The 18,838-nt window shown below is 47.3% G+C and overlaps 1 protein-coding gene across 1 annotated transcript in view; it reads left to right on the plus strand.

Moving 5' to 3' along the window:
* The window catches only part of plxnb1b (plexin b1b), a 143,389-nt gene that overhangs the window by 64,020 nt on the left and 60,531 nt on the right, over nucleotides 1-18,838 (plus strand). The window contains exon 5 of the mRNA XM_077528653.1: nucleotides 15,084-15,266. Coding sequence (XP_077384779.1) covers nucleotides 15,084-15,266 — 183 coding nt within the window. The remainder of the gene's footprint in view (nucleotides 1-15,083; nucleotides 15,267-18,838) is intronic.

Genomic DNA, 18,838 nt, shown 5'->3' on the forward strand with positions numbered 1-18,838 from the left:
TGTCTTTGGGATGTGGGAGGAGACCGGAGTACCCGGAAAAGACCCACGCAGGCACGGGGAGAACATGCAAAGTCTACCCAGGAAGGCCGAAGCCCGGACTCAATCTTGCTTCCTCAGCACTGGGAGGCAGACGTGCTCTGACGTAATCCACATACATAAAAAGGATCGTGACCGGAACTTATTCTCTCAGAACCTTCTCGCGCAATTCATCACGAGAGCTCTGAGTGACAAGCAATGCTGGCGGTCGTTCGGGACTCATAGAACCATAGTTACATTCGTAACTGTCGTTCTATTACATCCCTCTCGACTGCCAGGTGGGGTGGCGGTGCTGTAACCAGTATGGAACGCCTATTCCCAGCGATGTCACGAAGACCCTGCAAATTGTACCTCACAGCGGAGCCTCCTCAGGACCGCGAACCACGTCCAGTGGATGAGGAGAGGTGACATGGAGACCCTTGAAAACGTGCAAGGCGACGACCAGGAGGCAGCCACACAGATGTCCTCCAAGGGCACGCCATTCAGAGCGGTCCACGACGTAGACACACTCCTAGTGGCGGAGTTGAACGACCAGAAACCCGGTACGATTGCCAAATCACATCCCGGATCCACTGTGAGAGGCGTTGCTTGGAAACAGCGACACCCTTGGTTGGGCCGTCGCAAGACACAAATAGCTGGGTGGATGTACGGAAACATGCCATAGCATCCAAATAAGAGCGGAGCGCCCTCACAGGACAACAAAGACCAAGGCGGCGTCCCCATCCGTAGATGTCGGATGAAAACGGGCAAGACGAATAGGGCGATTGGCTTGGGAGCCAGACAAAACTTTGGGCACAAAAGCAGCATTTGGCCACAATGCGACCCCCTACCTCTATGGGGTGCCAACTAAGGCAGTTGGGGCTAACAGAGCGTGGAGCTCCCTCACACGCTTTGCGGATGCAATCGCAAGTAGAAATGCCGTGACAACCAGCGAAGTTCCACCTCAGCCAACGGCTTGTCAGGGGATCTGCACAACAGTGTGTCGATCACCAATCGAACATCCCAGGCGGGGACCCGAGGCGGGGTCCTTGAACGAAGGCGAAGGGCACCGCCAAGGAAGGAGGTCACAAGACTATGGCAACCCACAGACTTGCCATCAATTGTAACAGCAGGAATAGGACACGTTATGAGATCCATCCTTTGGCACACCACTCTGTAAACAACTTCCACCTGTGAGCATACAGCAAACGAGTGGCCGGAGCCCTGCCATTAAGGATCGTATTCTTAACAGACTGCGAGCACTCAGTCAGTAGTGAGTCTAAACCCTCAGCGGCCAGACAAAGAGCTTGCAGAGGCCATGGTTCGGATGAGCATAGACGACGGAGAAGAGAGGAACCAAGTCTGCGCCGGCCAAACAGGTGCCACTAGCAGCATTGTGTCACCTCCTGAAGAACCCTTTGAAGGGTCAGATGAATGAGGGGGAGAGGAGGGAAAGCATATAGAAGACCCCTCGGTCAAGGGTGTGCCAGAACATCCTGGCGTAGCGGGCAGAGAGGACAGTGAGTGGACTCCTTGGAGGCAAAAAGATCGTCCGTCACTTTGCTGAAGCGACTCCAAATGTTGCTGACCACCTCCGGGTGGAGAGGCTAATCTCCCTGAGGCGGACAATGGCGGGATAGAGAATCCACCGACTGATTGATAATTCTTGGGGGGCAAAACACAGCCCGCAGGCTGGCAAGGCGGTGGACAGCCCATTTGAGAAATCGCCGTGAGGCTTGTAGCAACTGGGCTGACCTCGTCCTCCTCTGCAGTGGCGCTCCTGCCATTAGACAGATATGCTAGGGGCGCTTGTGAGCAAAAAGGGCGACAGGGACAAGAGAAGTTTTTTTTTTTGTTTTTTGTTTTTTTGTTTTCTTCTAAATCCTCAAAAGCTGTTCAAGCGAGTGCTGCTCATTCACGGATTTACCTATTGTATGGAAGCCCTGCGCTCATCACATCACCATGCCCACGCATAATCCAGTTTTCATATAAATCTAAACTAAACTAAAACTCAGCATTTATTTAATAAGTAAAACTAATAACATCTTACAGAACCACCCTGAAAACTAATTAAAACAAAGTAAATTTAAAAAGCAAGACTCAAAACGAAATCAAAACTAACTAAAATGAAAATTTCCAAAGCTATAACGCTGGTTTACAAGTAAAAAAGGTTTACATCAATAAATTAATAAGAGGCAGGCGAGTGAATAAATAAATAAATAAATAAATAAATAAATAAACATCAAATTCATAACACAAAATACAGCACACACCACAAAACACCAAAACAATGTTAAGTCTCATGGTGCGCCAAAAGCCGAAGTATACAGATGGGTTTTAAGACGGGTTTTGAAAGTAGATAAAGGGGGAGAATGCCTAATATTTAGTGGATGGTCGTTTCAAAGAGAGGGACCGGCGACTGCAAAGGCTCGATCCCCTCTCAGCCTCTGCTTTGTTCTCGGTACTTCCAATTGTGTCTAGTCTGCTGACCTGAGGCACCAGGCAGGTGCGTAGGGGTGCAAGAGCTCAGCGAGGTAAGGTGGGGCAAGACCGTTTAGAGGTTTAAAAACAAATAAAATAATCTTAAAATGGACTCTAAATTTTACGGGCAGCCAGTGAAGAGAGGCCAGGAAAGGGGTTATGTAATTATAAACATGTAAGTACTTCACTAACTGATGTAGCAGAGGTGTACACAATAGTATCATCTAGATCAGGGTTCACCAATTCCGATCCTCGAAGTCCGGAGTACTGCAGGTTTTCGATGTTTCCGCCTACCAACACACCTGCTGATTAGCTGATTATATGAATCAGGTGTGCTAGTGGGCGGAAACACCGAAAACTTGCAGGACTCAGGACCTCGAGGACCGGAATTGATGAACCCTAATCTAGATGAACCTTCGCCTGCTTTAAGTCACTACCTAAATTATTTATATAGATGAAAAATAAGATGTGGCGGTACCAGAAAGATAGAGTACACAGCTGTGGAGACTTTTCTGCTGGATGCGGAAAAAGTCTAATCTGTCCAAAATAGTTTCTATTCATATACTGTTTTGACCACCCACCCACACGGGGTTGGCTCAGCCTTGCCCATATGAAAATGTGTGACTAGATGGTCTGAACTTGTCCATCTTGTATCAACTGTTGAGCCCTTTAAGTTCCTGGCTAGTGTTGCCTCTCAGAGCCTGAACTGTGAGACCAACATCAATTCCATCCTGAAAAAGCTGCCACGAAGGACAAAATCCAACTGCAACAGACAGTTAGAACTGTCAAGAGGGTGCCCCCCTAACCACTCTTGAGGACTGTCAGACCTAAAACAAGGGCAGACAACATTCTCTGAACCCTTCTCATCCTGGTCACCACCTCTTCAAGCTCCTTCAGTTCGGCGCTAACGAACTATGCACACTAAAACCAGCAGACATTCCAGTTGCTTCTTGCTATTAACTCCCTAAACAGTTGAGGTATAATTCCATAGTGACATTTTGCACATCCCTTGTCATGTTTTGGTTTGGTGGGGGTGGGTTTTTGTTGTCTTTTGGTCGTTTGTCATGTGTTCCTTGTTTCTTCCCTTGTCCCGTTATGTCAAACCACGTCCACCTGAGTGTTTCTTCCCTTCCCAGTGTATCCACCAATCAGCTTCCCCTGCCACTTGTGTCTTGCCCAGCTGTGTCTAGTCATTGTCATTAGCCTGTGTGTATTTAGTCCCCTGTTTTCCGTTCGGTTCTTGTGGAGTCATAGTATCTGTTGTGCCTGTTGTTGTCCCTGTGTTCCATGCCATGCCATGCCTTGTGTTTGTTTTTTGATCTTGTTAATTTTTTCATAGTACCTTGTTTATAGTTTTTGTTAATTAAATCCCCTTTTTTACCTGCATCCCTGCCTTGCCCTGTTTTTTGGTTGCCTCCTGCATTTGGGTCCTGCCACCAACACCCCACCGTCGTGACAGAATGACTCCACCAGAACTGGACCCAGCGGGGGCAATGGCGGAATGGGAGCCCTGGGCGAAGAAGGGGCTTGAGGCCTGCGACCGAGCCATTGCCGGGCAGAAGGAGGGGCTTGAAGCCTGCGACCGAGCCATTGCAGGGCTAAAGGAGGTACTGGCTTTGCTCCGTGGCGTCGGGAGTGACGGGTCAGACAGGCCTCAAGTCCCTGAACCTCGTCTGCTGGAGCCTCTCGCTCCTGAACCTCGTCTGCTGGAGCCTCTCGCTCCTGAACCTTGTCTGCTGGAGCCTCTCGCTCCTGAACCTCGTCTGCTGGAGCCTCTCGCTCCTGAACCTTGTCTGCTGGAGCCTCTCGCTCCTGAACCTCGTCTGCTGCAGCCTCTCGCTCCTGAACCTCGTCTGCTGGAGTCTCTCGCTCCTGAACCTTGTCTGCTGCAACCTCTCGCTCCGGAACCTTGTCTGCTGCCGCCGCAGCCCCTGGCCGCGTCGCCTGGGCCGCTGCCGCCGCAGCCCCTGGCCGCTTCGCCTGAGCCGCTGCCGCCGCAGCCCCTGGCCGCTTCGCCTGGGCCGCTGCCGCCGCAGCCCCTGGCCGCTTCGCCTGGGCCGCTGCCGCCGCAGCCCCTGGCCTCTTCGCCTGGGCCGCTGCCGCCGCAGTCCCTGGCCGCTTCGCCTGGGCCGCTGCCGCCGCAGTCACTGGCCGCTTCGCCTTGGCCGCTGCCGCCGCAGCCCCTGGCCGCTTCGCCTGGACCGCTGCCGCCGCAGCCCCTGGCCGCTTCGCCTGGGCCGCTGCCGCCGCAGCCCCTGGCCGCTTCGCCTGGGCCGCTGCCGCCGCAGTCCCTGGCCGCTTCGCCTGGGCCGCCGCAGCCCCTGGCCGCTTCGCCTGGGCTGCCACCTCCTGTTCCTCGTCAGGCGGCGCATGGAATGCGGCCGCCACCTCCTGTTCCTCGTCAGGCGGCGCATGGATTGCGGCCGCCACCTCCTGTTCCTCGTCCGGCGGCGCATGGATTGCGGCCGCCACCGCCTGCACCAGTTCCGGCGGCGCCCGGCCAGCGGCCGCCATCGCCTGCACCTGTTCCGGCGGCGCTCGGCCAGCGGCCGCCATCGCCTGCACCAGTTCCGGCGGCGCCCGGCCAGCGGCCGTCTCCTGCTCCTCATCTGGCGGCGAACACCCCGCCGCCACCTCTGCTCCTTGTCGGGCGTCGAGGACGCCCTCCTGACTGGCCCCGCTGGGACTCTCTTGTCGGGCGTCGAGGACGCCCTCCTGAACTGCTTTTTGTCTGGGATGGATGGGTGGGCCGTGTGCCCTCCTCCGTGCCCCCTTCCGCCCGCCCTTGTTTTTGGACTTTTTATGTTGGACGTCTGGGAGCCGTCCCTTGAGGGGGGGGTTATGTCATGTTTTGGTTTGGTGGGGGTGGGTTTTTGTTGTCTTTTGGTCGTTTGTCATGTGTTCCTTGTTTCTTCCCTTGTCCCGTTATGTCAAACCACGTCCACCTGAGTGTTTCTTCCCTTCCCAGTGTATCCACCAATCAGCTTCCCCTGCCACTTGTGTCTTGCCCAGCTGTGTCTAGTCATTGTCATTAGCCTGTGTGTATTTAGTCCCCTGTTTTCCGTTCGGTTCTTGTGGAGTCATAGTATCTGTTGTGCCTGTTGTTGTCCCTGTGTTCCATGCCATGCCATGCCTTGTGTTTGTTTTTTGATCTTGTTAATTTTTTCATAGTACCTTGTTTATAGTTTTTGTTAATTAAATCCCCTTTTTTACCTGCATCCCTGCCTTGCCCTGTTTTTTGGTTGCCTCCTGCATTTGGGTCCTGCCACCAACACCCCACCGTCGTGACAGAGATCAAAAAACAAACACAAGGCATGGCATGGCATGGAACACAGGGACAACAACAGGCACAACAGATACTATGACTCCACAAGAACCGAACGGAAAACAGGGGACTAAATACACACAGGCTAATGACAATGACTAGACACAGCTGGGCAAGACACAAGTGGCAGGGGAAGCTGATTGGTGGATACACTGGGAAGGGAAGAAACACTCAGGTGGACGTGGTTTGACATAACGGGACAAGGGAAGAAACAAGGAACACATGACAAACGACCAAAAGACAACAAAAACCCACCCCCACCAAACCAAAACATGACATCCCTGTTGTGATAGTATTTCCGTATTTGTTATCGTACAGGTTGCTTCGGCACTCAGCCTTATTTGCATAACTGTTGTTGATCAGTATTCCACATGACTGGACACTTAACATGTGACACGACGAGGTAAGGTAGGACTCAGACGCAGGCGTAAGGTAAGCCACCAAGGCAGCAGGTTTATTTCCGGCCAACAGGTGTCTCCTCTCAAGCTGAGAGGAGAACAGGGAAGCAAAAAAGTGGAGAACAAAAAGCGCTCCACTAGGGAGGAAAAAACAGGCAAAAGGTACTGGGGACAACGAAAAGCGCTCCGCTAGGGAGGAAAAAGGGCACAAGGCAAAAGGGGTAACAAAAGGCGCTCCACTGGGGAGGAAAAGGCACAAAAACAAGGCAAAAACACTTGGCAACATGAACGAGGACATAAGGACTGTGGGACGCTTCCATGGACTGACTGACACTTCGGCACTGAGGGGAGAATGCAGGTGGCTTTTATTGTGAGTCTTGATTGGTGGCAGGTGGTGGTAATCATGGGCGGGGACCGGTAATTAGGGAGCGGCAGGAAGGGCAAGTGACCTGGGGTGAGAGGAGAGTTAGGATTTTCAAAACAAGACAGGAAACATGGACACAAAATAAAAGCATGGGCCGTCACGCCGGTGGCGGCGTGACAGTACCCCCCCCTCAACGGCCGGCTCTCGACGGCCCAGGAATGTCAGGGTGTTCTTCATAAAATTCATCAATGAGGGAGGGGTCAACAATGAACCGGGAGGGGACCCATTGTCTTTCCTCCGGGCCGTATCCCTCCCAGTCTACTAGGTATTGTCTTCCGCGGCCCCGATTACGCACATCTAAGAGTTTCCTGACCTTGTAAACGGGGCCGCCTTCAATCATCTCTGGGGGGGGTGGGTCGGGTTCGGAGGGCACAAGTGGGCTTTCGTGGACCGGCTTGACTTGACTGACGTGGAATGTTGGATGAACTCTGAGGGATCTTGGCAGGCGGAGTCGAACGGCGGCGGGACCTATGGACTTGGTTACTGGGAAAGGCCCCACAAATCGCGGGGCCAGCTTTGGACATGGTACCTTGAGTCTGAGGTGTTTGGCTGATAGCCAAACTCGTTGGCCTGGGCGGTATTCGGGTGCCGGTCTCCTCTTCCGGTCGGCGGACCTCTTCACCCGGTCTCCCTGGCGTTGTAGCGCCGCCCGGGCCGCCGACCAGACTTTGTGGCACCGACGGATCATGGCCTGGACCGAGGGGACCGTTGCCTCCTCCTCCAGGTCAGCGAAGAATGGTGGATCGTAGCCGTGGACGCATTTAAACGGGGTGAGACCTGTGGCAGAGGTGGGCAATGAGTTGTGTGCGAGCTCGACCCAAACCAGGTAAGTGCTCCAGGTAGTCGGGTTCTGGGAGACGAGGCATCGCAGTCCGGTTTCGAGTTGCTGATTTAGTCGTTCTGCCTGTCCGTTGGCCTCAGGGTGATATCCAGACGTCAGGTTGGCTTTGGCACCTAGGGCTTTACAAAACTGTGTCCAGAAGCGGGAGACTAACTGTGGTCCACGGTCGGAGACGATGTGCAGAGGGAAACCATAAAACCGGAATATGTGGTGGATCATGATGTCGGCTGTAACTTTGGCGGATGGGAGCTTGGATAGTGGAATGAAGTGAACCATCTTGGAGAACCTGTCGACAACTGTGAGAATTGTGGTTTTACCATGGGATAGGGGTAGTCCGGTCACAAAGTCCAATGATATTTCTGCCCATGGTCTGGATGGGATTGGCAGCGGTTGGAGAAGGCCCATCCGGGACTGATTCGAAGTCTTGTTGCGGGCACACGTTGGACAGGCAACGACGTACTCCTTTATGGTGGATTCCATTGCCGGCCACCAGAATCTCCTGGCAACAGCATACATGGTCCTGCGGACTCCAGGATGACAAAACAGCTGTGATGTATGAGCCCAGTGTATCACCTGAGACCTTATCTCCTCAGGCACGAAGAGTCGACGTGGTGGGCAAGACGTGGGGGGAGTGATGTTGCGTAGTGCCTCCTTGACATTGTCCTCAATTTGCCATCTCATGGCTCCAACTATGCAGTCCCGGGGCAGGATGGTCTCAGGCTCGGCTTCCAATGGTTCGGATTCGTGGACTCTTGACAACGCATCCGCCTTGACGTTCTTGCTGCCTGGTCTGTAAGTCAGCGAGAACACAAAACGGTTAAAAAACAAGGACCATCTGGCCTGACGAGGATTGAGTCTTTTGGCCTGGCGTAAGTACTCCAAATTCCGGTGATCGGTCCAGATCACAAAAGGAAGTTCGGCGCCTTCCAGCCAGTGTCTCCATTCTTCTAGGGCCACTTTTACCGCGAGAAGCTCCCGATCTCCGACTGAGTAATTGCGTTCAGCCTTGGATAATTTACGTGAGAGGAATGCGCAGGGATGTGTCTTGCCGTCCTCTTGACAACGCTGGGACAGTACCGCCCCAATTCCAATACTGGAGGCGTCTACCTCCACCACGAACTGGCGTTTGGGGTCAGGGACTCTGAGGATTGGGGCATTGGTGAAGCGTGCTTTTAAGTCTTTGAAGGCCTTTTCGGCTTCCGGGTTCCATAAAAAATGAACTTGTGGGGAGGTCAAGGCGTGTAGGGGAGCGGCAATGGTGCTGAAGTTTCTTATGAAGCGCCGGTAAAAGTTGGCGAAGCCCAGGAACTGTTGAACTTTCGTCCGAGAGTCCGGCGTGGGCCACTCTCGTACGGCACTGACCTTGTCCGAGTCCATTTCGACCTTCCCTGGTGAAACGATAAATCCCAGGAAGGAGATGGTGTTAACGTGAAATAGGCTCTTCTCAGCTTTCACGTACAGATGGTGATCCAGAAGACGTTGCAGTACTCGGTTTACGTGGTCTCGATGGCTCATTAGGTCAGGAGAGTAGATCAGAATGTCATCCAAGTAAACGTACACGAAGTGATCTATGAAGTCCTTGAGTACCTCATTTATCATGGCCTGGAAGACGGCTGGAGCATTCGTGAGGCCAAATGGCATGACCAGGTACTCATAATGTCCCCGAGGAGTGTTGAAGCCCGTCTTCCATTCGTCTCCCTCGCGGATCCGAATGAGGTGATAGGCGTTCCGGAGATCGAGCTTAGTGAAGATCTTGGCCTGTTGCAGCTGATCGAACACCGAGGACATCAAGGGCAAGGGGTACCGGTTCTTAACAGTGATGTCATTCAAGGGACTGTAATCGATGCATGGGCGTAGGGATCCATCCTTTTTGCTCACAAAGAAAAAGCCTGCGCCAGCAGGTGAGGAAGATGGTCGGATGAGGCCGGCCTTCAAGGAGTCATCAATGTAACTGTTCATAGCTTGGCGTTCGGGTCCTGAGACCGAATACAGTCTCCCCTTGGGAATGGTTGAACCGGGAATCAAATCGATCGGGCAGTCATATGGTCGGTGTGGAGGGAGAGTCATGGCCTTGGTTTTGCTGAAGACCTCCCGCAAGTGGTGGTAGCAGGAGGGAACAGTGTGCAGGTTCGGGTACTCTTCTTGAGCCGGTGGGACGAGAGTCACCTGTTGAACCTGGGCTGTGGAGTTTCGGGGTGCGGGTTGTTACAACCCGTGAGAGATGCAGTCCGTTCCCCACTCCAGAACGACTCCAGTGTTCCAGTCGATTCTGGGATTATGTAGACGCAACCATGGATGGCCCAGAACCAAAGTGGGGGATGATGCATGAAAAACATGGAAGCGGAGAGTCTCGAAGTGAGATCCGATTCGGACTCCCAGAGGTTCAGTGATGTGGGTGATTTTGAAGAGCTCCTTGCCATTCAGCGCTCGAGCCTGGATGGTCGAGGAAAGGGGTTCGGTGGAGGCTCGTATTTGCCTTACGAGCTCCCAGTCCATGAGACTTTCGTCGGATCCGGAGTCGATGAGGGCTGACAGATCTGTGGTGACGTTGTGGTGGGTTATCTGAATTTGCGTGAGTCTGTGGTTCTTGGCGGGTCGGGGTGACGGAGAACTCACCGGTGAGCTGCCCTTCGTGGTGCAGGATCCCACCAAGTGTCCAAGACCACCACAATAGTAGCAACGGCCCTCTCGGCGGCGGCGCTGTCTCTCCTCAGGCGAAAGCCGAGCCCTTCCCAGTTGCATGGGTTCGTCTCGGGCAAGGTCCACCTCTCCTGGTTCCGGCCGGGAAGGAAAGATGGGTTGCGGCCTTCTGGCCTCCGGTGGCCGTGACCAGGAGGTGGGTTCCTCCCTCCTTCGAGGTCCGCCGATCTTAGCCAGCTCCTGGCGACGATGATCTGTGCGGATGGCGAGGGAAATTAAAGCGTCCAAGTCCGTGGGGAGATCTACGGGAATCAGAAGTTCTTGAATGGCAGGTGAGAGTCCTTTCAAGAAATGGTCATGAAGAGCTATGGCGTTCCAGCCACTGTTCGTTGCCAGTGTTCGAAAACGGACAGCGTAATCGCTGACAGATTCCTTGCCTTGTTGAAGTCGGCTCAGTGCTCGTGCCTTCTCTCGGTCATTGTTCTCTGGATCAAAGACTTGGCGCAAAGCGGCTTGAAAGTCCTGTACGCTTTGACAGACCGAGGAATCCCTGGCCCATTCGGCGGTTGCCCAGGTTTTGGCCCGTCCCGTCAGGTGCGACACCATGAAGGCCACTCGGGATCGGGCTGTGGGAAATGCCTGTGGTAACTGTTCAAAATGTATGTCACACTCCGTGAGGAAAGTTTGACAGCGCCCGGGTTCACTGGAGTATCGTTCTGGGGAGGCCAGTCTTAATCCTACCCCGGTGAATGGCGTGGACGGTACGGAGAACTCAGGATGAGGAATTTGTCCGGTGGGAGCTGGCGCTCGATGCCGTGAGAGGCTCACCAGCTCGTGGACCTGGCTGGTCAATTCCCCAATCTGGAACAGCATGGTTTGCTGGATCCGGTCCTGGTTGTCGAGCCGGGCCTCCTGGCTCTGCAGTGCAGCCTCGACCGAAGTGTACTGACACGACGAGGTAAGGTAGGACTCAGACGCAGGCGTAAGGTAAGCCACCAAGGCACCAGGTTTATTTCCGGCCAACAGGTGTCTCCTCTCAAGCTGAGAGGAGAACAGGGAAGCAAAAAAGTGGAGAACAAAAAGCGCTCCACTAGGGAGGAAAAAACAGGCAAAAGGTACTGGGGACAACGAAAAGCGCTCCGCTAGGGAGAAAAAAGGGCACAAGGCAAAAGGGGTAACAAAAGGCGCTCCACTGGGGAGGAAAAGGCACAAAAACAAGGCAAAAACACTTGGCAACATGAACGAGGACATAAGGACTGTGGGACGCTTCCATGCACTGACTGTGACACTTCGGCACTGAGGGGAGAATGCAGGTGGCTTTTATTGTGAGTCTTGATTGGTGGCAGGTGGTGGTAATCATGGGCGGGGACCGGTAATTAGGGAGTGGCAGGAAGGGCAAGTGACCTGGGGTGAGAGGAGAGTTAGGATTTTCAAAACAAGACAGGAAACATGGACACAAAATAAAAGCATGGGCCGTCACGCCGGTGGCGGCGTGACAACATGCTCTTTACTTTACTTTACTTTACTTTACTTTACTTTACTTTACTTTACTTTACTTTACTTTACTTTACTTTATTTAATTCAATCTCCGGTGTAATAACCTTATTTATTGATTGATTGAATTTTTATTTTTTTATTTTATTTTTCTTCTTCTTCTTCTTCTTCTTCTTCTTCTTCTTCTTCTTCTTCTTCTTCTTCTTCTTCTTCTTCTTCTTCTTCTTCTTATTATTATTATTATTATTATTATTAATTCAATCTCTGGTGTAATAACCTTATTTATTGATTGATTGAATTATTTTTTTATTTTATTATCTGTTCTCATTGCTGCTGGACATGTACATTTCCCAGAGGGAGCCATCCCAAAGGGATTAATAAAGTCAAGTCTTAGTTTCAAGGACTCTGCATCATTTTCACAATTGTCGATGTATCATAATTACCACACTACTGATCACTTTGTATTGTTTGACTTCTGCATCATTTGCACAGTCGTCATTGTTCAGTATTGCCCAATAATGTTATCCTTCATTGCTGAACGACCCTCTGTAGTTATGTGTTGCGTCCAAAGTGTTCATCTTTGTTATAGCTGCTTGTTGCTGTAATACTAGATTGGCTCAAACAAATTATTTGTGTGTTTTTTACATACTTGGCCAATAAAGATTATTCAGAGTCTGGTTCAATTTAAAATGGGTATAAACAGACCTGTTTATCATGCTGTTCACATTTTAGTGTAGGAGCTCTTTCACATCAGAAACATGAGAGAATAGCGAACTTCAAACTGATGTGAGTCTGTAGAGCAGGGCAGCTTTAACCAACACTTCCAATCTTGTCACTTATTAGATGCTATGTTGGCTGACTCCGATTAGCTCTCAAAAGTCAATAAACTTGGGATTCACATACTTTTTCGACCCTGCATTGTGAACATTTGCCGGGTGTGTCCAACAAATACATAAAAATGTAATTGTGTGGTATTACTACCCCTAGCAAAACGTATGAAATCACCAGCCTTGGACGAGCACTCACAGAGAACATTTTATTCTGTAGATCAGACTCGGATAAAAAGCATGAAACAGTTGTAAGGTCCTTCCAAAGTGCAACATCTTGGCTTTCAGAAACACTAAAAGAAATGAAGAAAAAATATTGTGCTGGTCAGTAAATTTTACTTTTATAGAGCAAGTGCAGTAAAATAAATATGGAATCACTCCATTCTGAGGAATCAAATGTGGAATCATGAAAAACAGACAACAAAAAAACAATCAAAACACATCACTAGTATTTAGTTGTACCACCTCTGGCTTTTATGACAGCTTGCAGTCTCTGAGGTATGGACATGAGTGACAAACAGTATTCTTCATCAATCTGGTGCCAACACTCTTTGATTGCAGTTGCCTGATCATCTTTGCAGGTCAGAGCCTTGATGTGGACCCTTTTTTTTTTTTTTTTCAATTTCCACCACTGGTTTTCAATTGGGTTGAGATCTGGGCTATTTGCAGGCCATAACATTGACTGGATGCGTCTTTCTCCAAGGATTGCTTTCACAGTTTTTGCTCTGTGGCATCTTGGAAAATGATTTCATCATCCCCAAACATTTTTTCAATTGAAGGGATAAGAAAGCTGTCCAAAATGTCAATGTAAACTTGTGCATTTATTGAAGATTTAACCACAGTGCCTTTGCCTGACATGCAGCTCCATATCACCAAGGACTGTGGGAATTTTTGTTTTCTCTAGGCAGTCCTCTTTGTAAATCTCACTGGAACGGCACCAAACAAAAGTTCCAGCGTCATCACCTTGTCCAATGCAGATTTGTGACTCATCACTGAAGATAACCTTCATCCAGTCATCCACAGTCCATGATTGCCTCTCCTTAGCCCATTGCAGTCTTGTTCTTTTTTGTTTAAGCGTCAATGATGGTTTCCTTTTAGCGTTCCTGTATGTTGATTCCATTTCCTTGAAGCAATTTTGCCGAATTCTGTTACATACATTGACTTCAGCTTCCTTCCATTTCTTCTTCATTTGTCTTGTACATTTTCTGTTTTCAAGATATATGGCCTTTAGTTGTTTGTCTTGACGCTTAGATGTCTTCCTTGGTCTACCAGTACGCTTGACTTTAACAACCTTCCCATGCTGTTTGTACTTGGTCCAGATCGTCGATACAGCTGACTGTGAACAGCCCACATCTTTGGCAACCATACGTGTAGTTACCTTCTTCAAGAAGTTTGATAATCCTGTCTTTGGTCTCAAGGGACACCTCCCTTGTTGGAGCCATGATTCTTGCCAATCCACTTGGTCCAGAAGCCATCCAAGATGTGATTATTGCACTGTTTTTAACTGCTGACTAACGAGCAGATGTCATTTGAGGCAGGTGCCCAATTAAGGAAAAGAAATTGACTGGGTGTATCCTTATTTTCTGCTCAAAATAGAGTGATTCCAGATTTGTTTCCTCAGAATGGAGTGATTCCATATTTATTTTACTGCACTTGCTCTATAAAAATAACATTTACTGACGAGCACAATGTTATTTCTTCATTTCTTTTAGTGTTTCTGAAAGCCAAAATGTTGCACTTTGGAATGACCTTACGATTGTTTCATGCTTTTTATCTGAGTTTGATCAACAGAATAAAACGCCTGAGTGAGTGCTCGTCCAAGACTGGTGATTCCATACTTTTTGCTAGGGGTTGTACTAGGGGTGTGAATTGCCTAGTACCTGACGATTCGATTCGTATCACGATTCACAGGTCACGATTCGATTCGATACCGATTAATCCCGATACGAATTTATAAGTCGATTGTTGCGATTTTTTTTCATTCAAATTTAAAAAATACTAATCAGTAAGCTTGTAGAGTGTAAGATTTATATGAAAATGTATTATTTATTTATCTGAAATTTCAGTCTTATAGAGGTTGTAATCTGTTTCATGTTTGAACAGCATTAAAATAAAATATTAAGGCTTAATGTTCCGTTCATATAACATTCTTCCATGCTCAAGGTGTGAATCCTAACCCGAAGTCAGACGTTTTGTTGAATATTTTTCCATTAAAAATGGAAGTTTAAAAATCGATTCACACACACACAAAAAAAAAAAAAAAAAAGGCAATGATGATAAGATGTTGAATCGGTAAGACTACCGAATGAACAATTCTGAGCTCTTAAAAAAAAAAAAAAAAAAAAAAAAAAAACACGATTTTTTTTTTTATTGAATCGATTCGAGAATCGCGCGAGTAGTATCGCGATATATCGCTGAATCGATTTTTTTTTTTTAACACCCCTAGGTTGTACTATAAGAAGACTGTTTGGTGAGACTTCGATGAAAATCAGATCTCATTTTATGACCCTATATAAGGAAATCCAGATGACTCCAAAGAGTTAATCTACGTTTCTTGCAACTGTTGATATTCTGTGAGCCATAATTCCATGCAATGTTGCAGTGACCCTTTTGTGACTGCCTATATCCTGTCATTTAGAATACTGTCGATAGGTACCCTTGTGGCTCTGATCACACACCCAGTCCCATGGGTAGTCGGATTCCTGTGGAAGCTGAAACCATTTTGGACAGCCCCTCCGCTCGACTCACTGCTGTTGCAGTGAGCATGAGGATGGGACATACGATTGCATTCTTGGGAGACACCAAGGGGAACCTGCACAAGGTAAATCTTCACATGCCCCTTAACATTTTGACATAAGCACATTCACACAAACGTATCTTGATGTTGAGATTGTGTTACGTTTCGTGGAGAGCCCAAGTTCCATCCATCTGTCCATCCATTTACTATCGATATCCATGGTCGGGTCGCGGGTGTCATGTTTATGCTCTCAGACTGTGTCCATTGTGTGGCAACTGCCTGATGGAATCAGAAGTCAATGAGAGTCATCCACAGACTATGAAGGGAACTGCGGAAGGCACATTCTGTTTGTCGTCGATTAATCTGCCTGCCTCCACAGCCCAATGAATAATCGTTAGCTATCTAGCTCCTTTTCTTTTGATCCACAATCCCTTCTCGCCATTTCTGGTCTAGTATTCGCTGCCTCGTCTAGCCGTGAGTACATTTCATGCAAACCGTTTAGTTAATGGCTTACTGGGCATTCCATGCTTAGCGTTTGGCCCTGGCTGATGCAAGAGCCTTTGTTATCTTGGTCATGTCACTGTTAGCCTTGATGGTTGCATCTCCTTCAGTTGAAACATTGTTTTACAAATACATGTCGAAACTAATATTGGTGACTGCGTTTTTGGGATCCAACTCCTTAACATAACAGTGGGGGCAGCAGCTTTAGGAGGGAAGCCCAGACTTCCCTCTCCCCAGCCACTTCAACCAGCTCCTTCGGTGGGATCCCAAGGTGTTCCCATGCCAGCCGAGAGACATGGTTTCTTCAGCGTATATGAGAGCCTGTATTCCTGTATTCGAGTCATAATTTTGTATCATTCTAGGCTCTTTGGCCATGCACTAAATTCTCTGCCTACCAGATCAGTCATAACCACTCTCTTCCATTCAAAATGCCCTAAATAGCTAGCTTAGCCTGGTGTGTGTTGCAAGAAAAGTGTGGTGGGCTGTGGGGCTAAAACTAATAAAACGCTGGGGGTAACAATCATCGCTCACCTGTTTTCTCAGTTGGGTCATTAGATGTTAGCAAACATGATCTTCAGTCGACAGCAAGTGGCAAAATGTGTATTTAAAGGTATTTATTTACTTGTACATGAAAATAATGAAGTTATCACATTAATTATAAACAAGATGTCTTTTTACTGCTGAAAATGGCTAAATGAGTCAAGTAGCCCTTTAAGAGCAGTTTGTAGTTATTACTGGTAAATACAAGCAGTCTGAAATAATGTAAAATTTATTTATCATAAGAAGAACATACAGCAGTGATATCCAAACTACGGCCCGGGGGCCATTTGCGGCCCACCGTCCATTTTTCAGTGGCCCCCGACATATGCTAAAAATGGCATTTGACTCAGTTCAAATAAAATAAACAAAACAAAAATGTTTGGAGATGGTCAAAATAAGAAGGGAGGGTATCGAAAAACAGGTACCATTAAAGGTTATTTTAGTTAACTAAAACTAATGAAATTTTTTTTTTATTATTCTAAAAAAAAAAAAAAAAAAAATCTAAAAAACTAAAATTCAAAAAGCAATATTGTTACCGAAATAAAATAAAAACAAAAATGCTTTTTAAAAACGAAAACTAACTGAAACTACATTTTATGTTTACAAAACTAGCTAAAACTATAACTATAATTATAGTAAACACGTCCTTCATTTTAGTCTTTGGTAATTAATTTAATGCATGAGCCTTTGGGGATGATTTTAAATGTGATTTTTAGGAGATTTATTTTGATATGAACTGGAATAATGACGTTTCAAAGTATGTCACGCAGAAGTGACGTCATCTAGCAGCAGCCAATAGAAAAGCACCTTAAGATGACGTTGCGCCCATGGTGTTTTTTTTAAAATATTGCGCACAAGTAATACACATTTAAAAAAAAAAAAAAAAAAAAAAAACTACCAGTAATACTAATACTGAAACTAACAAACTAAACTAAAACTAAGCATTTTTAAAGAACTAAACTAACAGAACCACCCTGAAAACTAATAAAAACTAACTAAAATGAAAAATTCAAAAACTATAATAACCCGCTCAAATAAACAAAACTAAACATAAACAATAAACAAACCCTACTGCCATAGCACAAATAAATTGGTTTACATACTGTAGCATTTTTCTAAATATGCAAAAGCACAAATGAATTATTTGTACAATTTTTAGGATGAAACACAATTTCTCTTCATATAATTCTGTGGCCCTTGCGTCCTTCTGATTTTCTGTATGTGGCCCTCAAATGAAAAAGTTTGGACACCCCTGACATACAGTATAAATAATGTTATAAAACAAATTGCAGTATTTAGTAAACAATGAAAAAGAAAATGTGAAAAACAGTCTAGTTAGACCTCAATATTGTTTTAGGCTGAATCTTAAACTATTTGTCCTCATTCAAAATACACTACCAGGCTAGCTACCATAGAACTAAACTAGATCATGAAGTTAGTGTGGAACCGGCGGCATCTAGCCCTGGGATCGAACCCATGTTTCCTCAGCATTACCCACCCTACTCTGCCTCTGGTTGGCTCATCATTCCTCATGCCTAAAGTTAGCCAATCTAAACAGCGAAGGTAGGACATACCAGCCAGTTGGAGGCAGAGGAGTGTAGCGCATGGCTGAACAGTCTATATCAGGCAGTATTTAGAAGTGGGTGTACGCAAAGCTGACTGCAAAAGAAGTGGGTATGCTCTGTACACCCACCTATACCCTGGACTACACCACTGGCTGCGTGTGTCTTGACAAATACAGTAGGTTCCACGAGTTACTACTATACTGCTTTAATTTAACCAGTGTAACCAAAAAACACATTTGGATTGGATGCAGATTTTCTTGCTAAACCATATACTGTACAGTAGGGGTGTTAAAAAAAAAATCGATTCGGCGATATATCGCGATACTACATCGCGCGATTCTCGAATCGATTCAAAAAGGGCAGAATCGATTTTTTTTTTTTTTTTTTTTTTTTTTTTTTTTTTAGGATTCACACCTTGAGCATGGAAGAATGTTAATGCTGTTCAAACATGAAACAGATTACAACCTCTATAAGACTGAAATTTCAGATAAATAAATAATACATTTTCATATACATCTTACACTCTACAAGCTTACTGATTAGTATTTTCTAAATTTGAATGAAAAAAAATCGCAACAATCGACTTATAAATTCGTATCGGGATTAATCGGTATCGAATCGAATCGTGACCTGTGAATCGTGATACGAATCGAATCGTCAGGTACTAGGCAATTCACACCCCTACTGTACAGTATATTTTTGCTTCTGACAGGTACACTTTTAAGCCTGAAAGCCATTTACTAACTGGTCAGAGTTTTCGGAAACCCCTTGATAGAAATTTGCATATATTTTTATTTTTTTTAGCATGCCTGCAGACACATGGCTCTTTGTGTCATTTTGTGGTGTGTGGTTGAGCCCCTTGTCCAAACAGCAGTAATACAATGGCACCCATTCACATATTTCGACACGATTACATCACTCAGAGGTTGCAAACCACCCATTCCTCAGCATGGCCAGCTAACAGAGCTGCACACTCTTGTTGTGCACAGACAAAGCTGACTGGTATAGACATGCACTTCGTAACAGAAAACCACATTCAGAATGGTGTGG

The sequence above is a fragment of the Festucalex cinctus genome, chromosome 8, assembly GCF_051991245.1.
Source record: "Festucalex cinctus isolate MCC-2025b chromosome 8, RoL_Fcin_1.0, whole genome shotgun sequence".
NCBI lineage: Eukaryota > Metazoa > Chordata > Actinopteri > Syngnathiformes > Syngnathidae > Festucalex > Festucalex cinctus.